Here is a 14,266-nt window from a genome sequence, read left to right on the forward strand (position 1 = left end):
GCATTTATTCAATGCCTTGTTTTCACTGTTCTTTTCTGCCTATTTGCAAGTGTATTGCCTTTGTCTTTCTAAAGACAGGTACAGCATCAGTAAAGTGTATTTCCCAGATAGTTGTCCTGCCTTTTGCCACATATAAACCATTCTTTTTTTATAAGAATGTGGTCCCAAAAAAAAGATTTTTCCTGTTCAATTCTTTTAATGTGTTCTATGTGTTAGGATCAAGAATATGAGAACATATAGGAATGCAAATAGACCCTTTGGTCCATCACAACCCATTTATGTCTCTGTAAAGGATCAGTTAAATTCCTGTATTTTTCCTAAACCTTTCTTGTGGAAAACGTTTGGGTTGTTTCACTGACAGATCTATAGATTTAATAAACTGTCTGTCATATTGCATGTGTTTTTATGTACGTAGCAAGTTCTTTTCTATTCTTATGTCATAAGAATAGCCATGCCACTTCAGTTTCTGCAAGGTGTGAAAAATTCAGTTTTCACCAAACTCACAAAAACCCTCTCTCACAGAATTGCAAAACTGTCAATAATCAGCTCTTGAAATTAATGAAATTAATGATTCATTCCCTTACACCTTTTTTCTGGTCTATTTTCTTCAGTTAGATAGGTTCAAAGAGCCTCCAGCATACGGACCTATGTGTGACCTCTTGTGGTCTGACCCACTGGAGGACTTTGGCAATGAAAAGACACAAGAACACTTCACACACAACACAGTGAGGGGCTGCTCTTACTTTTACAGGTAAGTTATCTTCAGATTTATGCCCCTATAAATAAGGAAAACAGAGCCACTTCTTAATTTCTGTTCCAAAATAGAAACAGAAGAAAAACAGATGTTTACCATGGTGCTGGTAGAAGACACCTGTGATATAAAAACAACAAGAATGTCACTCTTTGATAATGGCATGATAATAATATTTAACTGTGTATATACATATACTGTATAATTCCTGGATTAATTGTAAAATTAACAGAATAATGGATGATATTCTTGACCTTTTTTGGATACAAATATTTTTTTTCTTTTATAATCAAGAACCACACCATTTTTAAAACTTTTTTTTTCCATTCTCTTCCCTTAGAAGCTCTTGGGTTTTGTACTTTTATGTAGATTCAAAACTCTAGTGATGTTAACACTCCATTTTGCCTGGGAGCCAAAACATCTCATACCACCTTCAAGTTAACCTCAAGTGATTCAAATCTATATGAAAACACGCAGCCTGCTAAAGGGGGCATTCTCATACTATGCCAGAAAACATTTATGACCAAGGGCCTGAAAGAAGGGTTAGGAAATTGTGGAAAACTAGAGCAATTTTTTGTGTCCTTAGAAATCTAACAGTTGTTGTAATTGTAATATTACTATATAATTAACAGTTTCTAACACTCTTTCATATTTAAACAGATTTGTTGCTGCTGCAATATCATTGAGATTCAAATTATGTCCTGATTTTTTTTATTTTTTCAGTAATGATGTGAAACGGTCATACATTTATATTTTTCTGTAAGGCTTTTGATTTTGTTTCAGTTGATTTTAATGGTGTTTATAAACTGTAAGTGCTACTGCAGCCAGTTTGGGTGCTGCACTTCAGCTGTGGATGAAGTGGGTCCTCTTCCTCTATTTGAAGCACTTTGGGATCTTTCAGGATGAAAAATGCTATGCAAATGCTAACAATTACTGTTAATTATGATGGCCTTTCATGGACTTCAGTCCTTGTGAATAGAGAAATAAAGATGTGGCAGGGCAGAGATATTTTTTGATCAGGAGCAGTGGGCCCTACTTGTAAATTAATGCTTGTGTTGGGCAGAGATATACGGTATTTGATTTATGCTTATTCTTGATTACCAGGTGGATATATATTGAAAGATCTTATGTTTGTTAAAGCTTGACACTTGGTAGCTTTTGAATGTAGGCAGAAGTAGGTAGTTTAGCTTAGACTTTGAAGAACACTTTTATAGATTAATTAAATGGATCCTATTGGTGTGCTACACACTGCCAAGGACTGAATTATAACATCAGTAGGATACAATAATGCATTAACTTGTTCCCTTTTAGTAAAAATGTAGTTGTTGCATCTCCTTGGAGCTCTGTTGACACAGACACTTGGATTGCAAGGGACAAAACATAACATTTTAATCATACAACTAATAAAATCATAAATATGCAAAATAACAAATACAAAGGTGGAAATATATATGTGAATCAATCTCCTGTGATACACAACTGGCTTGTCAATTATTCAGGGATCACTAAAGATTTAATTATAAGAATAACAGGGCTAAGATATGCTGACTACAACTAGGTTAGTAGTTGAATTGTAAATATTCAGTCTCAAATATACACCCACATTCATACAAGTTAACATTTAATTACTGTACTGATTTTACTGGTTTTATATTTCTCAAACATAAAACATATATTTTTAGAAGAAAGGGTTAATTCAAGTGTCAATCCATAAATATTATAAATACTGTATATAATCAGATTTATATGCTGGCCAGCTCTTTTCCAGTATTTCTCTTTTTTTGTAACCTGTTGCTGAAATGGAGGATTAAATAAGAATGTTTTGCGCCATTTGCAGGTTAACATTCCACTTACTGCTAAAGTTATTTACTTTTATAAGCAAAAAAACAAGAGAGTTTAGCATGTAAAGAGTGCCATTTCAAACTTTTGAATTTTTACCATTTTGACCGACAGGCAAAAACTGCAAAATTAACCCAAATTTCTCTCTCAAGGAAATAACCGAACAACACTTTTCCTGCATTTCCGATGCATCCTAAAGCGCAGCAGATGCATCACAAAATGTCTAGGTGTTGTTTAAACCCTAACGCTAACCATAGTTTGGGCATTACAGGAACACTTAACAAAAACCTTGCCTAAATAAACTGTGTTCAGTTGGATAGATCCAATTGCATGTCATTGAATAGATCGCCATTATGATGGCTGACAGTATTGTTTATCTCAGTTATGTGGCAGAGAGATGTAGTAATTGTGTGACTCTTCTGTGACCTGGTAATTATCAGGGAAATAAGTCTAGTTCTTGCTGTCATGGCAGCAGGTTTGTATAGAAGTGTAATTAATATATAAAGTATATATTGTGCTCAAGTTCATATAGTTTTCTTTTGAATAATTTCACATGCTTTGCCATAGATTTATAGTGTTTTCTTTGCAAATGTCACCAGTTTATTGGGTCTGTTATTGCCAGAATGCCACTTACAGAAAACACCTAAGTTTTGGATTGCCTTCTGTGTAAGTACAATGAAATGCCAGATAAGAAATTGAGTATTTTACCTCACTCATTCTCAATTCTTTAGTCAGTTACACTTCACCCTCCTCATGCCTTCATGTTTTATCAAATCAATGCATTTATTTCAGAAATCAAATGACTGTATGTATTAAATATCCACTATATCTTATTTGTGTCCTGTTGTTAAATTGAGTCAGCCTGTCTTCAGCAGTGTTCTTTAAAGTAGTGCATCACTTTTCATGGCAACAAAACTATTGCTCAGTGAACTTGTGCAATTCATGGAGGTCTTTTATAAGAGCGAACCTATGAAAGATGGCAGGCTTTATGTTTGATCAATTTCTGCTTACAGCCTTTGGGATTGTTAAATATTCCATGTTCTTTGAGGTGGTGGAGGGTGTCAGGTATTTTGTGCTTCTTTCTAAGAACCATCTGGTCAAATGGATCATGGGTCATGAACACTATCTGGATGGTCTCCTGGTCTTCTGAAGGCGCTGTCTATATTCTGGAGCCTCTACCAATTTATCTTCTGGCCTTGCCATAGCTTACCATAGCATAGCTTGCCATAGCTTGGGTATTACTTTTCCCCAATAGATAACATCAGCATTGTCGTGATTACAACTGTGTTTCAATGAAAAGAAAGTTGTTACCCTATCTGGTCACTTCATAGTCTGATAATGAGAAGAAGTGGAGTTGGGTTGGGTGACTCTGCAGGGTCTGAGTGGATGTGTTTGGTGTATGGAACAAGTAATAGGTTTATTATATGCTAAAAAGAGAAGAAAGAAAGCACAACGTTTTGGCTGTGGAGCCTTCTTCGGGTGTACACCAAAATGTTTTGTTCTTTCTTCTCTTTTTAGCGTGGAATATACCTATTACTTGTTCCTTTGCAGCCTACGCGTGCTGACGCAGCTACCCACCTGAACGACTTTGCTGTATGTTGTCAGCAATAAAAATCTAATGTTCTGGCAATTGATTAGATGATTGTCATACTCTGCTAAAAGGTACACACATACACATTTATACAGACGTTTTAAGAATTACTGGGATAAGTGAAGTAGACATACTGTAACATTGTCAGATATCCATTATTCAAAATTAAATATATATCGATGAAAATATTTTTCTATATTCCATCCATTGTTCTGTGGGTTTTTGTTTCATTTTACCAGCTCAGCAGCATACTTTTAGCTCCTGCAGGTAAATGTCACACTTCTTTAAAGCACTCCAAGCTGTGTCTGTTCTACTCACACCAAAAAGGGAACTGACACAATAGTTTTACTGTTCAGTTGGGCTAATGAGTCAGAATTCACACCCAACCCAGCAGGGAGAAGTCACCATTTTATCAGATACACCTGAAGAAGGCTCCACGGCCGAAACGTTGTGTTTTCTTTCTTCTTTTTTTCAGCATCGAATAAACTTATTACTTGTTCCTATATATTCATATGTCCTGCTGATTCTCACAAAATCCTGCAGCTCTAAACAATATTTAAATATTATCCCCTTATTGTAATAATTACACATTTGATTGCTCAAAAAAGTGACATTTTGTGATGGAGTGTTCTCTAAATGAAAGGAAATGCGAAATAATAGAGAGTGAAGCAGTTAACCTTTTTCTTGCCTATGAAATAGTAAATTACTACCATAGGCAAAATGTGTACATTTATCAAATCCAGCTTCATTCTAGATAATAGGCAGATGCATCAGTCTCTATAACAGATGGGGTTGAATTTTTCAATTTGACTTGTGGTTTTTATGGGCTGTCCTGATAAATGGAGTATTCCATGTCATGTAATTGGAAAAAAAGAGATAGCTCATATCAATTGGATCAGAATCCTTCCAGCAAATTGCATTTTCCTTCTGTGTATTATTTTTGTCTATAGTGTACTACAGATTGCATGCATTATATCTTTCTTGAAGATGGTATCGTACTGTATATATGCATTATTACCGTAGACGTCCATATTTCAAGAAAAGATGCTGAATTTTTTGGTTCCCTTGAGTTACAGTATGCATTACATGCAATTAAATGTCAGTACCTGTTTTGTTTTTTTACTAAACAATTTTATTCAGTAAACCTCTTATGATGTAATATAAAATTATGAAAAACATAAAAATTTCATATAACAATTTTAAAAAGCATATGTGTCAAGCAATATAAAGTATCTTAGATTTTGAACTATTTGTTTAAAATAGAAGTACTTTATTTCTAGATCATTTTACAGTAAATACAAGATGGAATATTTTAATTAAAAATGTGCCATTTTAGGCCATTTAAGCTGATATTCTTCTTTATAATAACAGGTACTGTATTAATGTCTGTTTTTGATTTGATTGTTAAAACTATCAGAGAAGGTTGCTTTTATGACTGCATTTTTCAGTTGTTTGCGAAGGATGTCAAAGGTTAGGAATCTTAGTCATGTATATTTTTCCACCTACTTTTTCCCTGGAAAATAGAGGTAACCTTATACATAAAGGTGAAAAGTAGATGTATAAACACTACTGATCTCCTGAAAAATTCAGTCCGGCTCTTCTGATACAAATATAGAACCTAGCAGCTCAGACTTTAGCAAAATTTCATATGAACATGCTGCTTGTGGAAGCTGAATAAACTCGCTCACTGAAGTACAAAGTAACTATGTATTTAAATACACACATATGTTATAGGTAATGCATTTGTGAAGCCAGCAACTTTTTTTTTGGTCTAAATTTCAACATGCTCTTTGACATAAATTGAAAAGCTGAGTCATTTCAAGATTTGTTTTTAAATAATTCAGTAATTATTTAGTAATTCAGTTGATTTCTTTTGGAACTCCAACTATTTGTTATACTGTATGCTCACCCAGTTTGGAGTGGTCAACTATTTTTAAGACTAGGACTTTTATGGCACAAACTCCTATACCTTACAGGGAAGATGAGAAACTTCTTTGACACACCCGGCTATCACAGCAATTCATCTCTTTACATGGGAGAGTTGGCACCAAATTGAAGAGTGATGCATTTCTTTGTGACTTCACCGTGCATAGTGTTTAGTGTTTTTTTAATATGCAGTCCATGTAAACACAATTCACCATAGAGTAAGAATGGCATGACTGGTGCTTGCTAGCTTGCAAGCTTGGAAAGATTCATTGTTTCTCTGGAAGTTCAAAGGGTAGCTGGACAACTAAAACCCACCCTACCTTCAAAGCTAATAATGCTCCACCACAGGACAGTCACAGTCTGATTCAAGCATTCAGAATTCTCAAAGGTGTTGACAAAGTTAACTCAGTGGATATGGATAACAACCACACAAACTAGATGAACCAAATGGCACTCACTCATTATCTGCCTTTCTTGTGTTCTTATAACATTGAAGGTCCTGGTTTCCTGATGTTAACATGATATTAGTGTTATTATGCAATGATGGGGTTTTCTGTTATCTTGTGTTACCCAAACATTTTCTTATAAAACTATTCATAGGTTTCTTATGGTTTTATCATAATGATAAATAAAAGCATTCTGTGCATTGTACAGTGCTTAATAATACTTAAATTCACCCTGAGTGGGTGCTAATGCCATTATTTGCAATCCTGTTTGCTGAAATCTAACGATATCCATGGAAACATCTCCTTTGTCACTTATTGAAATGAGAGCCTTCAAGAGACTTCCACAAATGCTATAAATAATATGGACAAAATTGTAAATTGCTTTTAAAAATTACACATTATTGTACAATAGCTGTACATAATGGCTTTCCAAGTAGAGTCTAAAGTAAAATTGTTACATTATTTGTTCTAGTTATTATGTGTTATAGTTACATTCTATTGTTATTTTTACGATTAGTACTCGTACCTGTAGTAGTATTTTACATAGTTTGAAAAGCTTGAAATTATTGAGTTTAATGAAAAATAATGCTGTATTCCATTAAATTTAATCTTAAATGTAAACATAGTTGAAACTGTAGAATTTTTTAAGTATTTGATGTGTGACAAATTACAAATAGTGCAAAAACAAACATTTATTTCCATTATTAAACAGAATAAAAACAGTTTTGCCTGTTTTGTAGTTATGTTTAGTTTCTTTCCCCTGTTGTATTATAAATGGAAAATTAAGAATATTTATTTCTCATTAAAAATGCTGTTATATTCTATGGACAAATCATGTTTTTGCTTTTCATCCAGTTATGTAGAGGGCCAAATGTGTAACTAGGAGTATCAGCTAAATGTTTATACAGTATCTGCATTATTTGAGGAACAGTTCATCGACTACATTTGTTTACTGTTAGTTTATTTTTATTCCATTGCTTTTTTTAAAATGCATACAGATGATGTTGATATTAATTAAAACTGCATACTGCACAAGTACTGAATCACATGGGACTGCATGGCAAAACACACTGAGAACAAAACTCCCAATTAAAGATTCAATATCATATTCCTTCCCAGCTCCCAAAATACATTTCATCCTAACACCACTAGCAAGAAAGAAGTTATTTCAGTAAATTATTCAGAAAACAAAAGTGAGGCTTTTTTTCCTGGCAATTTTTCAAAGGATTCCTTGATTCGAAGTGACAAATTTGACACCAAATCTTTTAAAGCACACTTTGAGCTTAGTATTTTGAACTACTACTATTTTTTTTTTGTTGTTGTTGTTGTTGATGACGACAACAACAACATATATTTAGTTGTAATATGAGGAAGACACTTGTTTCCTCAGTGGTGTTCAAGAGCAAAGGAACACCGAAGTACAAAACTGGTGACATTATAGCAGTTTTGTGTTTGTTGTGACGGTTGCCACAATGATTGTTGCTATGCCGAATGTCAGTGATTCATTCATGGTAATACAGAAATCAATTTAAAAATTACTTGGTTCATTCTAGCTCGTGATTTATTTCTTCATATAGTATATACTGTAGGTTATAGTGTGGAAAATTCCAGCAAATGTATTGCCTTGAGTTGCTGACAGTTTATTTTGGCTTCCATGTTTGCATACTGATCTCACAAGCTGGGCAATTTCCCCTTCCTCTGGTTTGGTAAGACAAGTCTGAAGGTGATTACCCACAAACAAAATAAAGATGGTAGGTTGATGTCATGGTGCTAAACACTGGAGTAAAGCACGGACCGCACACAATCTCAGACAGCACAGTGTCGGCTGCTCGTTTTATCTGCCTTTGTTTTCAAGACCTTTCTGTAGGACGTTTGACTGGGACAATAGTAAACACTGTATAGTATGTACAGTATAATGGTAAAAATGCAAAATGTATAGAAAATATGTTTCCATCAAATTGTTTTTTCAAGGGTTTTAAAATTGAAACATTGCTTAAAATATAGGATAATGTCCTTAAAACTAATAAATAAAATGTATTTAATAAAAATTTCCAGAAAGTAAAGCATTGACAAAATGAACATTGTTATGAAGCAAAATATTGTCATTAAAAGATCTGCTAGAATCAGTGGGAGCTGGGAATTGGATTCTTAGCACAAATTGTTTAACTGACTAAGATGTTTTACTTTTTGTTTTGTAGTTACCCTGCTGTGTGTGAATTCTTACAACACAATAATTTATTATCAGTTATTCGTGCCCATGAAGCTCAAGATGCTGGGTATGTATTTTTGGAATATTTTTGGTGTTTTTAGGAGAAATTAAGAAATATAAATTAATTAATAGTTAACACTTTTAGTATCTAATTCAAAGAAACATATCTGAAAACATTAACTTAAAACAGAAGGGTGTCATATTTAGCCCCAAGAGACTGTTTATTCCAGGAGATTCGCACTGACTTGCAGAATATTATACCAATGGATTTTTACAGAAGGTGAGTGAAAACGTGTTGAGCACTATTTCAGAAGACTTCAGATGTTACTACTAACCACTCAATTTTTATATTAATATTAATTTATGTTCTACCTTTTATTTGTGTTCTGTGAAATATAAAAAGCAGTATTCATAACAGCACCTGCAGTGTTCTTGAGTGGCATCATTGTCAGGATGCTGTGCCCAGCATTTTGTCATTTATTAAATACCCCAGAGTGCAAGAAATAACCATTATTTTGTATAGCACCTTTCATGGTACATTACTGAAGGTACTGCACCATAAAATAAAAACAATGTTTGACAGCCTTGCACAAATTCAATAGTAAATTAAATACAATCCCAGAAACGTGGTGGCGTAGCTGCTCATCACCAGCATGAGTACAATGGCAACCATTTTACTGGCCACTTGCCACCTGTGACTTACGGTTCCCTAGCTATTTGAATTAAATTTGTGGTGTTTTTGCTAACTTGTGGGTTTTGTTCTTCAGTTTTCTTGTTTCGCTGGTTTCTTGAGCCAGGAACCCATATTTACTTTGCCACAACCCATAGCATGCACACTTCAGGACCAGAAGACACCCAGCCTCGGTGACACCCCGAGCTTCACAGGGTCCTACAGGGTGTTAGGTCAACCACGTGTTAACCCCTGACTAATACACCACCCATACACCAGAGTACAGAGACCATAACCCAAACCTGTAAACCATAAACCCTTACATGATCACTCTTCAACCAACCCAAGAGCAGACCCATTACCATAAACCATTACTACAGTCATTACCTGTAACCATTAGACCGTAATTGTGTAATGTCTCTACTGTATTCATAATCATCAGTCCATATTTCTAAAACACCAGGTGTTTTCACTTTTGCATAAGTCTTCTCTGGGATTATCAGTAGCCATGTTTTCTCCCAGGGAAAGATCTCAGCAGCCCGCTGTGTCCAGGGCTCTATTCCTCTGGCAGCTGATCCAAAGAGTATTCATACAACCCAAGGGTCTACCCACTGTGGCATCCCACAAACCTTGCTCACAGAAAACCTCACAGCCTCCTCACTGTGTATAGTGGAATTACATGTAAAAGGTGCATTCTCCTTTGTTCAGTTGCCATATCTACCATAACCAGGTATCATAAGATGCTTTTCCTCCCTCACCTTCAGCACCTTTGGAATACAACCAGAATCTCCCCCCGCCTTCTTGAGTCTTCTGGAACTCAGGACCCTACTTCTGTCATCTTTATTAGTCTTTTGGGATGTCAACAGCATTCCCCTTTCCTTTGGGACTTTTAACCATTATTTACCCAAAACGATTTAATCTTATGTATAATATCGTGAGGTTAAGTCATTGATATAATATAGCCTGCAGCTATATTACCCTGCTGAAGCTAGGCAGTTGTGAGCCTGGCCAGTACCTGGATGAAAGACCTCCTTGGAAAGCTAAGGTTGCTACTGAAAGAGGTGTTAGTGTGCTCACCCTGTGGTCTGTGGGTCTGTGTGGGTCCTAAACCCCAGTATTGTGATCGGGACACTATTCTATGAAAAAAAAGGAGTTCCAGTCATTTAAGTCAACACTAACACCTGTCGATTGTTTTGAGATAAGATTTATCGTAATGCTAAAAGCAGTAATATAAAAAGAATAAGTAATAGGTTTATTCCATGCTGAAAAAAAGAAGAAAGAGAACACAACGTTTCGGCCGTGGAGCCTTCTTCAGGTGTGAGAGAGACAGGGCAGTAGGCAAAGGTAAAGTAGCGGGAGAACAAAGGTTGGGAGGGAGGAGGAGTGAGAGGCGGGAGCAGGGGACAGAAAGAGAGGCCAATCAACCACAACTTTTCCATCCTACAGGATGATCCCTCCATTGGGGCCCTCTTTTCTGATCGCCCTATCATCTCATATCGCCGACCACCTAATCTGCGTAACCTCCTTGTTCACAGCTCCCTTGACCGCCCTCAACAACCATCCACACCAGGCACTTTCCCTTGCAACAGAGCTCGCTGTATCACCTGCAAATACACAGCCACCACCACACTCATTCAAGGCCCCTCAGGACAATTCCGGATCACCCAGACAGCATCTTGTACCTCCAGCAACCTTATTTACTGTATCTCTTGCAGTAAATGCCCAGCCATCTACATTGGAGAAACAGGAAGGAGACTCGGAGACCGTTTCAGAGAACACGTCAGGGCTGTAAAGATTAAAGATCTCTCCAAGCCCATTGTTTCTCATTTCACCTCTGACGGCCACGACCACTCTAATCTCTCCGTCTGTGTTCTCAAAGACGGTTTTCCAAACTCATACATCAGAAAGACCACCGAAACTAAAATTATTCTGCAGCTAGGATCACACCTTCTCCCTTCCCTTAACGACAGACTACTGTTCTTTTAAATTTTCTCCATTCATTGGAAGTTTCATTTCACACCTCTCTGCACCCATTCTGACTTAACACCTCTTGATTGGCCTCTCTTTCTGTCCCCTGCTCCCGCCTCTCACTCCTCCTCCCTCCCAACCTTTGTTCTCCCGCTACTTTACCTTTGCCTACTGCCCTGTCTCTCTCACACCTGAAGAAGGCTCCACGGCCGAAACGTTGTGTTCTCTTTCTTCTTTTTTTCAGCATGGAATAAACCTATTACTTGTTCCTTTGCAGCCTACGCATGCTGACGCAGCTACCCACCTGATATAAAAAGAATGCTACATAAAGATGAAAAAAAACATAAAGCGGTAGCACACAGTCAAATTGAGAAATGTATTTTCAAATAAGGATGTCCAATCCTGATTCTGTATTGCTGGTGTGTTTTCATGCCAAATCAACGCCAAATGAGCTAAATCAGTTATTTGCTGACAATTGGACTAATATAGCAGTTTCTTCCAGCTTTTCAGATGCTTTTGCTTTAAAGAGACCTAGAATACATGGCACACACACTAGCCATTTAGGACGAGGAATGACAGCACTGTTTGAAGAGCTACACTTTATTAGAATTTATTTCAGATTGAGGGAACATGAGGGAAGGGATCTGGTCATCAAACATGTCTACTGAATACAGAAAGTTCATTATTTTTCCTTTGCCTTAGATGTCTTCATCCATTTTGTCCAATTAATTGGTTGATTTATTCAATGCTTCAAAAACTAGGTTGCTAAAGATGCCTTGCACCAAAACATCAGCAGCATTAGCTATAGTCAATGAGACTGGAGGGTGACCTTCATGTCTATACTATGTGACTCAAATTAAATCCAGCAATTAATAGAAAAATACCAAAACAAATATAAAACTGCAGTGTGTGACATATGTACTAGAAAGACATGCCGGAGCCTGGTAACTAAAGGCAAAATGGTCTGTGGGGTGCTTTATAATTGCAGGGAAATAAGCATACCTCATTTTTCCTTCCCAGCTTTAAAATCTCTCTACACTCATTAATCTGCATCAAAGTGTTCACCTACCTTTCCAAACTGTTGTTTATGCTGTTATTTCCACCAAATGGACAGATTATGCAAGGGGAATTGGAGACAGCTCTTCAGTATGTTGTAATGTGAATTTTAATGGCATTCTTTCTGAAAGAGGTGACTTGAATGATTTGTTTTTCAGCCCAAGAATGAGGGTAGTCTCTTGCGTGTACTTCAAAAGTACAGTTAAATGGTTGTTTATGTTGACTATTTTAAGTAACCTGAAGTGATAAGTAGCCATGCAGTTTTTAAAAAAAGTTTTCACACTAGCAACCAAAGTAATATAATTGTAGGTCAGCTAAAAACATTTTTTAATTAAATTTTGTAATCAGTAGCTTGATCTTGAAAAGATTTCAGAAGTGTTTTGTGCATAAAGATTTCATATTGATTCTTAGGTTTCACAGTAATCTTAAGTGCAAATGATAAAGCATTATTTAAGAGGTTATTTTCAGTTCTGGATCTTCATTGATTTTTTAATCTATTATTTATGAGCTTCAAAGAAGTTTCACATATAGAAAAACCTTGCAATTAAAGTGGGAATTTCTCGTAGAATAAACTAATGAATAAAGCTGGGAGATTTTCAACAATTCGTTGCATTGGTAATTGATCTGACCCCTGTGTGATTATCCTCTCTATTCTCCAGATATCGTATGTACAGGAAGAGTCAAACAACAGGCTTCCCCTCACTAATCACCATTTTCTCAGCACCCAACTACCTAGATGTGTATAATAACAAAGGTAAGTATAGATTATTACTTAACAAAATTAATTTGGGGAGAAAGCAGAGAGAGCCATGCATATAATGTAGTATTATAGTATATCTTGAGTGGTACAAACAACCCTATATACAAGATATTCCTTATTTTTAATGTTTTTTGTAGCCACCATTTTAATGCTCTTTTGAATTTCCTTTAAAGGAGACAAAAGGTTGAAAGTAAATATTTTTTCAGTGGTATGAAAACACTTGCTTGTATTCTATGAAACATAGTTTTATAGCTCTTTTCTGTACATCATTTTTATTTTCAATGACAAAAATTCTAAGGACATTTTTCAAATTTAAAACATTTAGCCATTAATTCAAACAATGACATTTGAAATCTTTTTTTTCTGAATAGAAGAGCATTCTCTGTCATATTTCAACTGAAGTAATCTAAATGGCATATCCAGGAGTCTCTAAATCACATTGTGGAAATGAAATTATTACAAACTATTTGTCTTTAATGGCCCATTATGTGTTATAAGACCAGTATGCAATATATCAATACTGTAGAAACATGCATAATGGGCCCAGTTCTGAGCCCTCCTAGCCTCAATCGTTCCCAGGTGTGGGCTCTATGGCTTCAGAGCTACAGGGCACCACTTGTCTTACAGGCTATGCCAAAAGACCAGGTGTTCCCAGGAGCGTTCAGTACTGTCAAGCACTGTACCTTCTGTAAGAAACTAAGTACTAGTGAACCCTATTATACTGTACATGAATTAAAGTTAAAAAACTCTAGGAATCCAGACACTACCCTCGTAGAAAGTGCTCTTCTGAAGACTTCTTACTTAAGCGTTATCAAAGCCAGGTACACCAATCAGTGCCCAGAGGACTACAGTGGCTTCTGAGCTCATAAATTTTAATGTGCAAACTGTGCTTCAATATAAAATATGTAGTTCTGGGCCCTAGTTCCAGTTCAGCTTTATCATAACCTTTATTTTTAAAATTAAAGGGTTATTGTCGAAAACCCAACATCAAGGATTTCACCAAGGCTCTCAACTTTCCAGTTTTTTGCCCAGTTCATGTTTAGAAAGGTG

The 14,266-nt window shown here is 35.9% G+C and overlaps 1 protein-coding gene across 2 annotated transcripts in view; it reads left to right on the forward strand.

The window, feature by feature from the left end:
• Window positions 1–14,266, forward strand: part of LOC148840988 (protein phosphatase 3 catalytic subunit alpha) — a 173,421-nt gene that overhangs the window by 129,562 nt on the left and 29,593 nt on the right. For both annotated transcript variants that reach the window (XM_088907368.1, XM_088907445.1), the window contains exons 6-8: window positions 612–751; window positions 8,752–8,829; window positions 13,116–13,210. In XM_088907368.1, the coding sequence (XP_088763494.1) occupies window positions 612–751; window positions 8,752–8,829; window positions 13,116–13,210 (313 nt within the window). The remainder of the gene's footprint in view (window positions 1–611; window positions 752–8,751; window positions 8,830–13,115; window positions 13,211–14,266) is intronic.

This window comes from Atractosteus spatula, chromosome 1 (genome assembly GCF_055471065.1).
Source record: "Atractosteus spatula isolate fAtrSpa1 chromosome 1, fAtrSpa1.hap1, whole genome shotgun sequence".
Taxonomy (NCBI): domain Eukaryota; kingdom Metazoa; phylum Chordata; class Actinopteri; order Semionotiformes; family Lepisosteidae; genus Atractosteus; species Atractosteus spatula.